We start from the raw sequence: 13675 nt of genomic DNA on the forward strand, positions 1-13675 counted from the left end.
ACAGGATGGCAACACTCCACTGATGCTGGCTGTGATGGAAAACCATGCAGACATGACCGAGCTTTTATTGAAAGAGGGAGCAGAAGTCAATGTCAAGAACCAGGAGCAACGGTAAGAAAGACGCACTTGAATTAATGGATTAGTTCAATCATAAGTGAACGGTCTGTAGTCATCTTGGTATGTGTGGATTTAGGAAGACATTTTACAAAATTGTGCTCCAATCAGTTTTCTTTTCAGGAAATGTAATAATCAAACAGGTCATTTTTTATTTGATTATTGTTAAGTTGTCATTATAGTTGTTTTCGTTCAGCATTTTAAATATTTTACTTCAGTTTTAGTAATTTCAGTGCTTGGGAATGAAAAATGTCTTTGCAAAGAACTGAAATAAAACCATTTTTTTTCTATATGTTTTCTGGTGTTTTTAGTTTCACCGATTCACATTCTGTCTGTCATCGTCCAGGTCTGCGTTGATGATAGCTGCATGCAGTGGACAAATCAGCATGGTGCGTTTACTCCTGCAGTACGACGCTGACATCACGGTGAAAGATGATAAGGGCTGGTCTTCTGATGATTATGCCGTCATGAATGGACATCACGCGTAAGGACTTTCTTCTTTTGCCTGCTTATGTTTCAAACCAACCTTCAGGTTTTAAATGCAAAGTCCTTACTTTGTTTGTATGTTGGTTTCGCAAAGAATGTGTTGCCATTTCCTGTTTAAATTCATTGTTAGGAACATTTGCAATGGTGATAGCGATATGTTCACACTGGCAATGTTTTATTAAAGGAAATACACTGCAGATGTTGTGTCTTTTGAAAACAGAAAGCATTTGCTTGTAGGAGCTCATCAATAATCGTTCTGTTCCAGATGTTCACATCTGATTATTGAGCATGGGACGAAGAGAAGATCCCTTCAGTCTCCTTCCCATTTCACTGGCAGCAAAAAGAAACCCACGTCTGTTCTCGGCAGCCCTGGTGGTATTGGGGCTGGTTTGGCTTTGGGAGGACCAGCTCTGGATAAAGATGGTGAGTCTGAATGTGTTGCATAATTCAATCTGTATATGTACTGTACGTCAGGGTTGACTGCAGTGTTTTGATTTGGTTCTGTTTCCCCATTGTTACTCCTCACTCATCTGTTATAGCAGCAGGAAGCAGCTCTGCAGGAGCAGGGAAAGGTATTGCCAATGTGTGCCAATCAATGTGCTGTAGATTAGACACATTCGACATTATTTCAGAGATTAAAGGAATAGCTCACCCAAAATGGAAATTTGCTGAAAATGTACTCAATTTAAGGCCATCAAAGATATAGGTGAGTCTGTTTCTTCATCAGAACAGATCTGTAGAAATCACTTGTTACATCACTTGTTCACCAGTGGATGCTCTGCAGTGAATGGGTGCCGTCAGAATGAGAGTCCAAACAGCTGATAAAAACATCACAGTAATCCACACCCCTCCAGTCCATTAGTAAATGTTTAAGGAAGAGAAAAGATGCGCGTTTGTAAGAAACCAATCCATCATCAACACTTTTAAAATACATTCTCTACTTCCACCGGTGAAAAAGTCATCACTTCTGAATCAGGTGAAAAATATGCATATAGCAGTTGATGTGAGAGGTCAACATGGAATGGACTTTTCCACTGGAGGAGGTGTTATTATGGATTATGGATTATTTTAGCCAGAAGCTGGGATTTAACGTTAATACGCCTTCATGGATTTGTTTCTTACAAACATTCAGCGTTTTGCTTTTCAAGACATTATTAACTGATGGACTGGAGTGGTTCTTATCATCTGTTTGGACTCCCATTCTGACGGCACCCATTCACTGCAGAGGATCCATTGCGGAGCAAGTGACGTAATACTGAACTTCTTATGGCTTGAGAGTGAGAACATTTTCAGCAATTTTGTATTCTTGTGTGAACTTTTATGTAAAACACATAATAATAGGAGTTGTTTGAAATCATTTAGTGTTGCTGAATGGTAAACCATGGTATGTCTTGTCATAGGAGCTGTTCTTCTTTGTGTGTGGTATGCTCACATGCTAGATCAAATAAGATCCACTCACACCAAAAAAAAAAAAAAAATAACGGTGAAAAAAAAATCAAGTCTTTAACAATTTGCTCTGTATCTATATAGAATATATAATTGGTTTAAGATACTTGACCCAAATAGGAATGCATTGTTTCACCACAAATGAATCCTCTCTCTAATTGTGAATGGGTCTTTAGATCTCTAGTAACTATACTGCAAGGAAATGTTTGTATTAGCAGTGGATAATCTTCTGGTTTGGCTGTATCTTGTCATAAGCGCAGATAATCTCTTTTATTTCTCTCCTCAGATACAGAGGAACATTCTCACACAGAATCCATTAGCAGGTGAGATGTCATTAATATGTCAAAACAGGAATGGTTGATAACAGCATTTACAAATGAAAAGTTTATCAAACAAATACTACATTGTATTCTTTTGCAGGGCATCAAAAAGTGGTGCTGCTGATTCCTGGCCTTCATCAGATGATGATGATGATGAGTTAGATTTGAGCCCAAAGGTATTTCTAAGCTCTGTCGTGTTTACATGACAACATTCCTGAATAGCACATGTGATACTGATTACAAAATATTGTAATATTAGGTTAGGTAATGTCTTTTTTTTTTTACAGAAACATAAAGTAAACTTGAAGAAACTCATAAGCTCCACGAAAAGGGAAAAAGTAGAAGGTAAGTTTTAGATTGAAATGTTTTTGTGAAGTCTAAAAATTGTGGTTGTGCTGTAATTTGAAACCCTTACCCTGTAGCAAAGTCCCATTAAGGCAAGGCAGTCCCATTAGGTGATAATCTTGGCAAGGCTCACTGGTAGCTGTGTTTATATATATATATATATATATATATATATATATATATATATATGTGTGTGTGTATATGTAAAATCGATTAAAAAAAAAACATTTCCTTTTTAAACGTCAAATAACGGACGAACGTAAAGAGAGCGTTGGAAACGCACAAGTCAGCAATATTTCTTATTTATTGGCATGAAGTTTCTGTCAGAATAACAAACGGCAACAGGGGTGCAACATTCTCTAAAAAATATATATGCAGAGGGGACGGCTGCCATAACAAAAGAAAAACATCACTGCAGGCTTTATGACTTAGGCATTTCAAAAATCTCCAAGATTATTTTAAATAATGATTCAATCCATTTCAAACAAGTGTTAAAAAAATGGAACTTTAAATGGACTTGAGAACAGGCCACGTGTGTGTTTTTTTTTTTTTTTTTATTATTGAATGTAACCGACACTTAGGCTAGGCGGCACTAGGCCGGCATGAAACGCGCAAAAAGGCTAGGGACATTAGAAATTTATTGGGCAGGAAAACAAGTTTATCAGCATTTTCGGGGTCCAGAGCAGAGCGTTTTTTATTCACTATATGTCCAGCTGTTGAGAAGACGCACTCTGACCGCACTGATGACCCAGGGACACTCAGGTACAGCTGCGTAAGGTGAGGGTATTACTGCCAATTTTCCACCACAAAAGCCGGTCGCTCTCAGCTTGCAATGGTCCTTTTCATAACTCAGAATCTCCTGTAACTAGATGCACGAATGAGGCGAATTCGCGTCTACCGCGCCGCGAGACCTCTAGACGCGTGTAAACGCGCTTTTACATTTACTTAACATTGAAATCATTCATGCCAGACGCTCTATTCGCGTTTTTTGTTGTGAATGCAGCATAAGAGGTCGCTTTCGACGTCACTGGGTCTTATAGGCTCGTAAAATTGCTGGTATTTTCTGTCTAGCTTTCACAAGACATACTGCACTTTCGAATTTCTTTATTTTATTTTTCTGATTGTTTTTGAGTTTTGTTACATCTATATTTTTTAATTGTTTAATTCTTTTAAAATTAATAGTGTACATATTTGGTTAAAATCGATTCCCTATTTTCATTTTCGAAACTTTTTTTGGTTGGTCCGATCGATTGTGCAATCGATTTTCGAAAGAAAAGTGACAGCCCTAATATATATATATATATATATATATATATATATATATATATATATATATATATATATATATATATATATATATATATATATATATATATATATATATATATATAGGTAATAGGCAGACAAACACTGCTATTATCCACTTGAATGGGGAAAGCCTGAAACGTTTGGCTGAGCTTGTTGCAGTAACATTTCAAATCAACAATTTAATCAAAATCTGAAAGAGTCCATTGAGCATTGTGATAAACTGTCTCTGTCTGTAGTCATAGTGGATCGGGATGCAGACAAATCCTGGAGCGGATCAGAGTCCGAACCAGACAGTGGGAATAAGGGTGAAATCCACCGTCCACTGTCTAGACCACTCCCATCCAGCAGCACCGCCCTCCACCCCCCTGTAGCAACCCCACCTGCCTCTTTACCCCACCCACCCCAGATGAGCTCCACCCCCTTCAGCAGCACCCTTAAGGTAACCCTCAGTGTGTGTGGTACATTGTCTAACTCTACTCTTCTTTATTGTTTTCATTCAACCCAATCCACCCTGCGGTGTCAGGTGGCAAGAGTGGGTTTAAAGAGCTGCCTTCTGGCAGTAAACTAGATCTGGAAGGGAATGAAAGTCCAGAGGACGAATCTGAAGAAAGTGAAGATGATGAAGGTGAGGATGACGATGATGTAGAAGAAGAGGAAGAGGAAGAGGAGGGAGAAGATGAGGATGATGATGATGATGATGATGATGACAACGATGAAAATGAAGATAGCGAGGAAGAAGACGAAGAGGGAGATGAAGAAGAAGAAACTGCTGTGGCTTGTGAGACAACAAGCCTTTCTGGTACAATAGAAAAATCAGAAATGGTGAATGAAAATGTGAACCATCTTGGACGGGACATGATGGAGGAAAGTGTATCAGGAGACAGTCCTCTGAAAGTCAGGACAGATCAAGAACAAGAGGCTTCCGAAAAAATGGACCTGAAAGAAACAATGCCTGAAAAGATGCTTTGTGGAGGTCCAATTCAAGGGATTCTGGATTTAGAGGAAGGATGTCTTGTGTCAGCTCTCAGAGTCGAGGCGAGATTCTCTGATGAAGAGGACAATGACAGTCCAAGTCCTTCAGCACGATGTGAAGCTTCTTTACCAAGTGTGGACAGAACATCAAACAGAAATCCAGTTGAGAGCAAGACAGAAAACCAAAGTGATGATGAAGATTGGGAGGATGATGATGACGACGATGAAGATGAGGAGCTGTTGAAAACTGAAAAGAACATTTTAGAAGTGGAGACCTCTCAAGGGACAGCCTTTGAATCTGATCCACAACTTCAAGAAGAAACTGATGTTTTTCCTCGGAGACAAAATGAAAGAATAACTGATCTTGACACCAACAATCTGGATGTTCCTTCAGCATCATCTAAATCAAAGACTGTAACTACTGCAGATGATGAGGATGACTGGGATGATGTTGACGAGGAAGAAGAAGTGCAAACAAAGAAGCCAATGAACCTATTTCTGACATTGCTGGGACAGAAGGAACCAGAGAGCCCTGAAGTATCTTGGGAGTCAGACAAAAGTTGTGGGACGCCTGAAGGAGATAAGGAATCAAACATGGAGAAGCCAAATGCAGAAAAAACCCAACATCAAGTGGCTTTGGTTCAGGACGGCAAAACTTCAAAAAGGGCATCTTTAGAGTCAATTGAGAGTCCTTTACATGAAGAACCTGATGGAGCTATACCAGTGTCCATGATTGTTGGTCAAAGTGATGAAGACCAAAGTATAAGTCAAGAGCACGACAGCCAAGTTAAGCAAATTTCTGAAATAGACCAGATCTCTGATGTGTCTGACAATGAATCTCTGTCGGAAGAATATGATGCATGTTTTGATGATGCAGATCAACCACAGGCTTCAAATCTCTCCAATAATAGCCCAAAATGTTCTGTCCCTTCAAGTCCTGCACAGTTTGAAAAACCATTGTTGATGAGATCTCTCTCAAATAGCCCCAAACCATTAAATGCAATGAGCCCCGTTCCAACAAGTCCTAGTCCCAAAGATGCACCAAATCCAAGCCAATCTGCTGGACTCAGACATCAACATTCAACTGCAACAAGTCCACAAAACCCAAGTTCCTCAAGTCCCCAACGTTGTAGTCCATCGCCTTCATTGATTAACCATCTGGATCAAGACTCACAGGACATGAACAAATCTACAAATCCAGAATCTCCTCAACGTTCGAGCCCTGACTCTCAAGTTGAGGATGACCTTTCCGTAGAGTTGGCAGATGAACGCTCAACAGGCGTGATTGAAAAAGAAGAAGAAGTCCCCTACACCGTCATAGACGAAGTTGATCTCACTTCTGATTCTGATGAAGATGATGAAGAGGAACAACTTGAGAAGCTGCGTGAACAGAACTCTGTAAATAAATCTGTAATGGAAGAAAGACGTTCAAAGCACGGATCATTACAGGTGAAAACAGATAGAAGTGATTCGTAGTTAGTTTCTAGATGTAGATAGGATACAAACACTGAAGATGCAACTGAAGATCCAACTTTCGTCTTTTATTCTTTTATGCATCTAATCTCAATGAAGTACACTACTTTAATGCTAACAGTTTGAGTGTAAATGCTTGCCGTTTGCAACTAATCCTCTTCAAACAGGAAGAGGATTCCACTGAGGAAGAGGAGGATGAAGAAGATGAGGATGAGAGGGAAGAACTGGAGGAAATGTGCGACAAGGCTAAAGATCCTCAAAATGGTGCTACTAGCAAAGAAAAACGAAGAGGTACATTTTCATCCTTTATGGCTTTAGGATTTTCACGTCAAGTTTTTGCAATTTAGTGACTATTTACAGGCATATAATGTATTACGTGTCCAACGTTCTTTGCATGTTTTTCCAGATTTCCTTTCAGAACTGGGACTCGAAAAGGAAGATGAAAATGACGACTCTCCCTGGGATTCAGAGGTCAGTCACATGACATATTAAACCAAGCAAAGCTGGCAAAATCTCCATACAGTAATGCAGTTTATGAGCACAGCATCACAGTCACCCTAAAACAGGGTTTCCCCAACCTACAGGTTAGAAAGCACAAACAGGTTAGTGATGGAACTGCAATGGGTCAGTGGAACTGAGATGATTACATATCAAACATAAAAAAAGCAAAAACCAGGTTGTGATCCTTTGCTCGCCTATAACCACATTTCATCTTGAAATAGTTTGTCTTTTTCCCCTCACAGTCCGGTTCTGAGAGCCCACAGAAGAAACAAGCCAGTGATCTACACACTCCTGCCAAATCACATCGATCTATGTCCAGTATTTGTGAGGAGAACACTGAAGGTATTCAAGGCATTTCTACATTTTAGAATTGAATATCATGGTGGCTTTGTCTGTGGAGCCTTCTGCAACCATTTCATGCTTTAAAATATGCAAAAGATTGACATTTTCCATTGCTTCTGCTTAACAGATGTATTTACGAGATTTGCTATGCTAAAATATACAAAGTTTAGGGTATTTGTACCCTTTGCATTTCATAATCTCATTGAATTCCTTTGTAGACTTCTTATACGTCCCCTCCTTCGTAAGAGGAGGGAGGAACAGTAATTTAGTGGGAAGTTTAGGCCAGCCAGGAGCGTGCAGGCCGATGGGTAGGCATTTATGATTTGCTGTTGTCCTGCTGGATTAATCATCATCGTTATAGCCGTCACATTAACATCGTGTCCTCAGATCCCGATCTCTTGCATCTGTTGTCATCTGTGCATTCAAGGCATGTGATGTGACACGCAATGATGCTCAACTAATACATGCTTTAGTGGGAAAGGTCCGTCATTGTTGCTCATGTTTACAAGATGAGTCCGTTTTACAGTACTGTTCCCTTTATTGTGTTTGAGTATTTGGCCACTCTCAAACCCCAGTTCACAGGCATCATGGGATACCTCCATCGCTGCATGTGCATGCCTACGCACTCGCTTCATGAAAGCTTGTCTTTGTCCATTGATTTTCATGTTTTTTGAGGGGAGTTTTGAACCTGGTCCCTCCTTGCCTTACAGTTTTAAGAAAGGATGAGGATGATGAAGAAGAGAAGGAAGCTGAAATACCAGTAAGTATCATTTTGAAATTATTAAGTTATCAAACTTGATTTGGTTTGCAATGCTTTTTTTAGTAAAATGCATTGAGTAGATTGTCAATAAGGTAGAGTCAGCTGTAATAGAGGAAAATGGTGGAAATTTGGTCAATATTGATGGATTTCAACACTTTAACATATATATAATTGAAATATCATTTCATATTGTAGAGAAAGGCACACTATTTTTAGGGAATACATGAAATGATTAAAAATATGTATGGCCATTTTTATCCAAATTGGATAAAGGCATCTTTCAAATGCACACACACACATATATATATAATATTACTTTTGTATTTAATATTAAATGGATCTTTTTTCACAGCCTAAAGTGGTCAAAAGAGAGACGGTGTCTGTTCTTAGTAAGCTGATGGATTCAAAAGAAGCTAATAAGAAAACAGGTCATCTCATTTTTTTTAACACAACAATTAAATTATATTCTTACATGTTTGGCTTCTCATTTAAACACCTCTGTTCTTACAGATCTGATGGAAGAGCTTGGTTTGGGGGATGCTGATGATCTTGAAGGTAATCTTGATGCTCTTCCTTCACTAAAACATTTCCTGAATCAAGTTTTGCACTCAGTGAATGTTTTGTATGTCTCATGTTTTAATGCTTTCGTCTTATTTCACACAAAATGAAATCACTTATGCCCTCCAGATCAGATACTCGAGCATTAATGCTCTGTGTACTTCCATTAGTTAATTTATAGTTCTGCTGATGCTTGCCTAACAGTTAGTGCACATATTCTAATTTAAGTATACATTTATCCTTTATTTCCACCGTCTCTCATAGATGCTTCAGACTGGGACTCTGCCAGTACCACCAGCAAAGCCAGTAAGAAATTCCCAGTTCATAAACTGGACGAGGAACCCGTCTTTGAAAGCCCAGCAGCTTCCGTACTACCCATAACATCCGAGGAGCAGGACATGGACACAAGGGAACATAAAGAAGCCAGTCCAGAGAGAAACAAACCCACAATCTCAAGCACAACACCTCAACCTAGTCCACGTTCTCTCAACCCAAACGCCAGCTCAAAACCGCAAGCTCTGCCACGACTGCGCTTGGACTCCAGTCAGAGGCTGGAGAGTGAAGGTGCAACTCTGGAGATTTATAATCTTAGCTTTTGAGGTGATTTCAATAAAGGTATATGCTGATACAAAATGTGTTCATATACAGAATCGGACTTGGATTTGGAAACTTCCAGTCCAGCCAAGATGACGAATTCACTGCCAAATGTGGCTGAGCCTGATGCAGGTAAAACTCTTCAGTGTGAGGGTTTGATTTACTTCTCACTGTATTTTAGATTATATTGTAATGTGTCTGAATTACTCTCTTCAGTTCATCGGCAGGAACCCAAAGCTGAAGATGTCGAGAGTGAAGATAGTTCTTACGCAAGTGAAGATGCAGATCAGGTGGGCAATTCATAGATTAAACTAGCGCTGTTGATTCTGCCAACTTCTAAATAAATTAATAATAAAATAAAAATAAAATCTGATTAAGCATTTAATTATGTCTGCGAACTATGTACCAATATTAAAAACAAGAAGATAAACTAAACGATTTTCATTACGAAAATTTCTTAAAACTAAATCTTAAATGCAATATTAAAATCAAAATGAAATCAAAAGTTTTCCATTTTTATTTTAATATTGCATTTAGGATTTCAATTAGATTTAATTTAATTCGATGCATTGCGTAAAAAAAGTTACTGTGAAAAATTACAGAATATTTTATTTATTAAAAACTTCAATCAGATTTTCATTTTTATCATTTTATTAATTTAATTTAAATTAAAAGCATCTGCCTTTCATAAAACTCGGCCTCTTCTTACTAAATTAAGTGTTGAAAATAGTCTTTTTGTTAAAATTGAAACTCCAGTGATTGACTTCTTCAATGGATTTGGTCTTTAATATCACTATATGTTGTTTAATCTGTGCTCTAGTTTAGTTTCATAAATGTGGTGTTTGTGACAGTGATACAGTTTACTTGTTGGCACTAGTCATGTGCATGTGTTTGGTCTGAAGTCCTTGTCAACCAGACTTGTTGGGTTTTCATTGTTAATCCTATTCTTTTGTCTAATTGTGCAAAGAAAGGCAAGAGAGGCATTACAAGCGTCTTCTGTAGACATTAATAGACCGTCTAACCTTGAACCACAGGAGCGCCCAAGCTCTCCTAGAGAGGACGAACCAGAGGAGAAATCTGATGAGATTCCCTGGGAGGAACGCTATGAGAAAATATGGGTGGAGAAAGACAAAAAGGAGACCAAGTCTCAGTACAAAAACGTGGCCGCTGAACTAAAAGAGAGGTTCGGCGAACTGGAGCACAAGGAACCGCTGAGTGACCTTTCGGAGCAGGAGTGGAAAGAAGATGAACAGGGTGATGAAGAGGAAAAGAAAGAGGTGGAAAAGGAAGCAGATGATGAAGACTCCAGCGAGGAAGAGGGAGAGTCAATAGTGCGGCTCACCACACGGGCGAGAAGTGCCATACTTTTGCCCATCCCAGAGCAGAGAGAGTCCGGCCTGGAGGACTCGCAGTCTGAAAGTGTCCACCGCACGGTTAGTGTTGAGGTCAGCGATGCAGAGCTTCCCAGTGACCAGCACGACCCTCAAATCATCCCAGAAGCCCTAACGGAAGAGACCCAGGAGCCAGAGAACCGAACCAATGGAAGCAAAGATAAGTGTCCACTAGAATCTGCAAGCAACATAGAACCCGGAGAACTTCACAAACCTTCATTGCTTGTTGAGAATGAGCTACAAGTCTCACCCAAAGTTCTAGACGTGCCCTCTTCTGACTCCATGGGCCTGTGGAAGTCCAGACTTGAGGTAGGACCCCGGGAGGAGTCTCAGACAGACTTAATGAAGACGTACAGTTTTGCCTCTGTCTTCTTTGTTCCTCTTTCACATAAACTCAAAATGCGAGGGAAAAGCTCCAAAAAAACATCTGTTAGACATCTTGTAATGCTGACCAGACACTGACGCGCCAAATTACACGTCTATTACACATCTCTGGTTTTGCCATTCATTAGCTCTGCTCCAAACCTAGTGAGCTCCCTAAACAGACAACATGCTTCTGACATCACATGCTGCCTTCTGAGATGACTTGTTAGTGTAAATTTGCAAATATTTGCATTTGGTACAGTATTGAAAGTCTTAAATCAATCTAATTATATCCATTATTTGTGTGTTTTATGTTTTTTTATGCTTATTAGAGTTAAATGTCATTAGCTTAGCAAAATCAGTTGTGAACAGTCTCCCGTGTGCTTCATATAACAGCTTTCTGCCTCTATAAAACCTTTAAAATCAGTAATTTATGATGTTCTAAGATGATTATCATGGTACCTTACAAGGCAGCTATCTATGCAAGCAGTAGTCAGCGAGGCAGCATGCTAGTTTTTGAAACAGAGCTATTATCTTGTGTTGTCAACATTTTTTGTGCTACCATTTCAACTCATGGTTTCAAACCATTTACATTCTTCATGCATTTAAACACCCCATGAAATCAGTGTTATTTTAATATCATATATATACTTTTATATTATTTTGAATGAGCTTCTATTTTTTTAGGTGCATTTGAAAAGTTAATGTTCTACAGAGCTCTAAGTTTGATTTCATGGGGTCTTCTGTGGTCCTGTCTTGTCCTGTATATGTTTTAACTTGTGTCACCTGACCAGCACTTGTCTTGAATCCAGTCTGTCACTTTATTAAATATTTATTGGTTAATTGTATGCACTGGTGTCAAATGCTTCACTTGGGTGTCAGTTCACAGCTGACATGTGCATCTGTTGTGTGCATGTGTGCCAAGGATTGCTTCCTTTAGCTGTCTGAAGATCTCTCCTCTTCTTCCTTCAAGATCTTTCATACTAGTGATAGTGTGTGTTTTCATGATGTGTCTCAACGGAGGAGTTTCCAGCAACCATTTTTACCCAGAACTTCTCCGTTGATGTTGGCTTGAAGTGTGTTTTGTGTTGCTGGTGCTTCTTTTTAAATAAGAAAAGAAGACGTTGTGTGGTGTTTAGCTCTGTTTTGTCTCGTATGTGACCGTATCTGAATGTTTTGCATGATCAGTTGACTAAATCAATACATTCATACACATTTCCTAGAAGTTGTTTTAAATCTAGAATTTACCTATGCTCTTATATTATTGCTCGTATGTGTACATTAAAGATGATTTTAACTCTCTCAACAAATAATATCTTCTGTTTTAGGGTAATAAGGAACAGTTGGATAGTATGAAGGGAGAACACCTGCCCAGTGCTTTATGGGATACTAGAGGAACCAGAGAACGAGGTGAACTTGACCAAGGAAAAGGGAAGAAAATTGACAACAACTCTGGGAACCTGAGACCTCAACAGAAAGGGATGGATGACGGCAGGTCTTTGGGAAGAGAGGGTAGTGTTTCACCAAGACATCTGACAAGAAGTCCAAGAAGGTACATATGTTGCATTACTAGAAGGAATTAATTAGTGATCATGTTGAAGAACTTGATTTTATTAGGGGTTCAAACACGTAGTGCTGAAACTGTATTAGAATGGTCACGGATGAGCGATTTCCACATAAAACTGATCGTGCAGACCAAACCGTACGTCGTAGAGACTTAAAACTTTTAGGGATGATAGTACTCACACCACATACAACGTGACCAAGGCTCACCCCAAACGGCCTGACGGGGGCGCTACAGCGATCGAAAGTATGAAATTGTTCATAACTCCCAAACCGTCTGTTGCAGGCTCAATTGTCTTATGTCGTTGGAATACCAGGCGCATGCCAGACAAAAAAGATTTGATCGTGAGCTGGCAATATTTTATAGTATTTTCGTATTTTTTGCATAACCTACTTTTGCGAACTAGTCCTAGGTTTTTCACCTGGTCAGAACAAGGATTCTCTGGAGAGTGAATATCAATAATTATCAAAAAAACTTTGAAATTTCGACTCACCGTTGCAAAGGGACGCCAAAACCTTCGAAGGGGGCAAGGCCACTTAAAATGCATGTAACTCCTGAACAGAATGAGATCTCTTCGCCAAACTCGGGAATAGTATTTTTTGAGGGAATAAACGAATGTGCATTGCGTGGTTTTCCGTTGATAGATCTCCAAACAACTTTGCCTCTAGAATCACTGCTGTCAATCAAATAGTTTTTTAAATGATTGAGAAGATGTGAAAAACCTACGTTTGCAAACTAGTCCAAGGTTTTTCGCTCAATCTGGAAAAGAAAACACAGCAATGCAATTCTCTGGACTCTCTAGGTCAGTGGTTCCCAACCTTTTTCAACTCGCGGCCCACACAACCAAACACATATGTTTGCGCGGCCCACTTCAAAAAAATTAACTGACCCCGCTATTGTTGGGTTAATAACTTAGTACTCAGAAGCTAGATTTTAAACTGTATTTATTGAATAAACATGGACAAAAAAAAAAAAAACTATCGCAATTTTTTTGATCAATTTTGCAATTGTGACACACACCGATATGCTTAATTTTAATTTTAATAGGATTAATTTTAAACATATTTCCAAAAGAAAACCAATCAGAGCTTTATCAAAAAGTTGTAACATCTCTAGAACAGACATAAGTCAAAATTAT

General features: G+C 39.0%; 1 protein-coding gene across 4 annotated transcripts in view; it reads left to right on the forward strand.

The window, feature by feature from the left end:
* Positions 1-13675, forward strand: part of LOC113084865 (ankyrin repeat domain-containing protein 26) — a 36478-nt gene that overhangs the window by 3029 nt on the left and 19774 nt on the right. The window contains exons 5-24 of one of the 4 annotated variants that reach the window (XM_026255002.1): positions 5-111; positions 461-598; positions 866-1023; positions 1140-1172; positions 2333-2369; positions 2467-2542; positions 2654-2711; positions 4256-4458; positions 6632-6755; positions 6871-6935; positions 7208-7307; positions 7526-7615; positions 8018-8067; positions 8420-8495; positions 8578-8622; positions 8890-9189; positions 9274-9351; positions 9436-9509; positions 10191-10919; positions 12302-12525. In XM_026255002.1, the coding sequence (XP_026110787.1) occupies positions 5-111; positions 461-598; positions 866-1023; positions 1140-1172; positions 2333-2369; positions 2467-2542; positions 2654-2711; positions 4256-4458; positions 6632-6755; positions 6871-6935; positions 7208-7307; positions 7526-7615; positions 8018-8067; positions 8420-8495; positions 8578-8622; positions 8890-9189; positions 9274-9351; positions 9436-9509; positions 10191-10919; positions 12302-12525 (2765 nt within the window). The remainder of the gene's footprint in view (positions 1-4; positions 112-460; positions 599-865; positions 1024-1139; positions 1173-2332; positions 2370-2466; positions 2543-2653; positions 2712-4255; positions 4459-6631; positions 6756-6870; positions 6936-7207; positions 7308-7525; positions 7616-8017; positions 8068-8419; positions 8496-8577; positions 8623-8889; positions 9190-9273; positions 9352-9435; positions 9510-10190; positions 10920-12301; positions 12526-13675) is intronic. The other 3 variants (XM_026255003.1, XM_026255005.1, XM_026255004.1) reach the window with 3 other exon arrangements.

The sequence above is a fragment of the Carassius auratus genome, unplaced genomic scaffold (assembly GCF_003368295.1).
Source record: "Carassius auratus strain Wakin unplaced genomic scaffold, ASM336829v1 scaf_tig00040781, whole genome shotgun sequence".
NCBI lineage: Eukaryota > Metazoa > Chordata > Actinopteri > Cypriniformes > Cyprinidae > Carassius > Carassius auratus.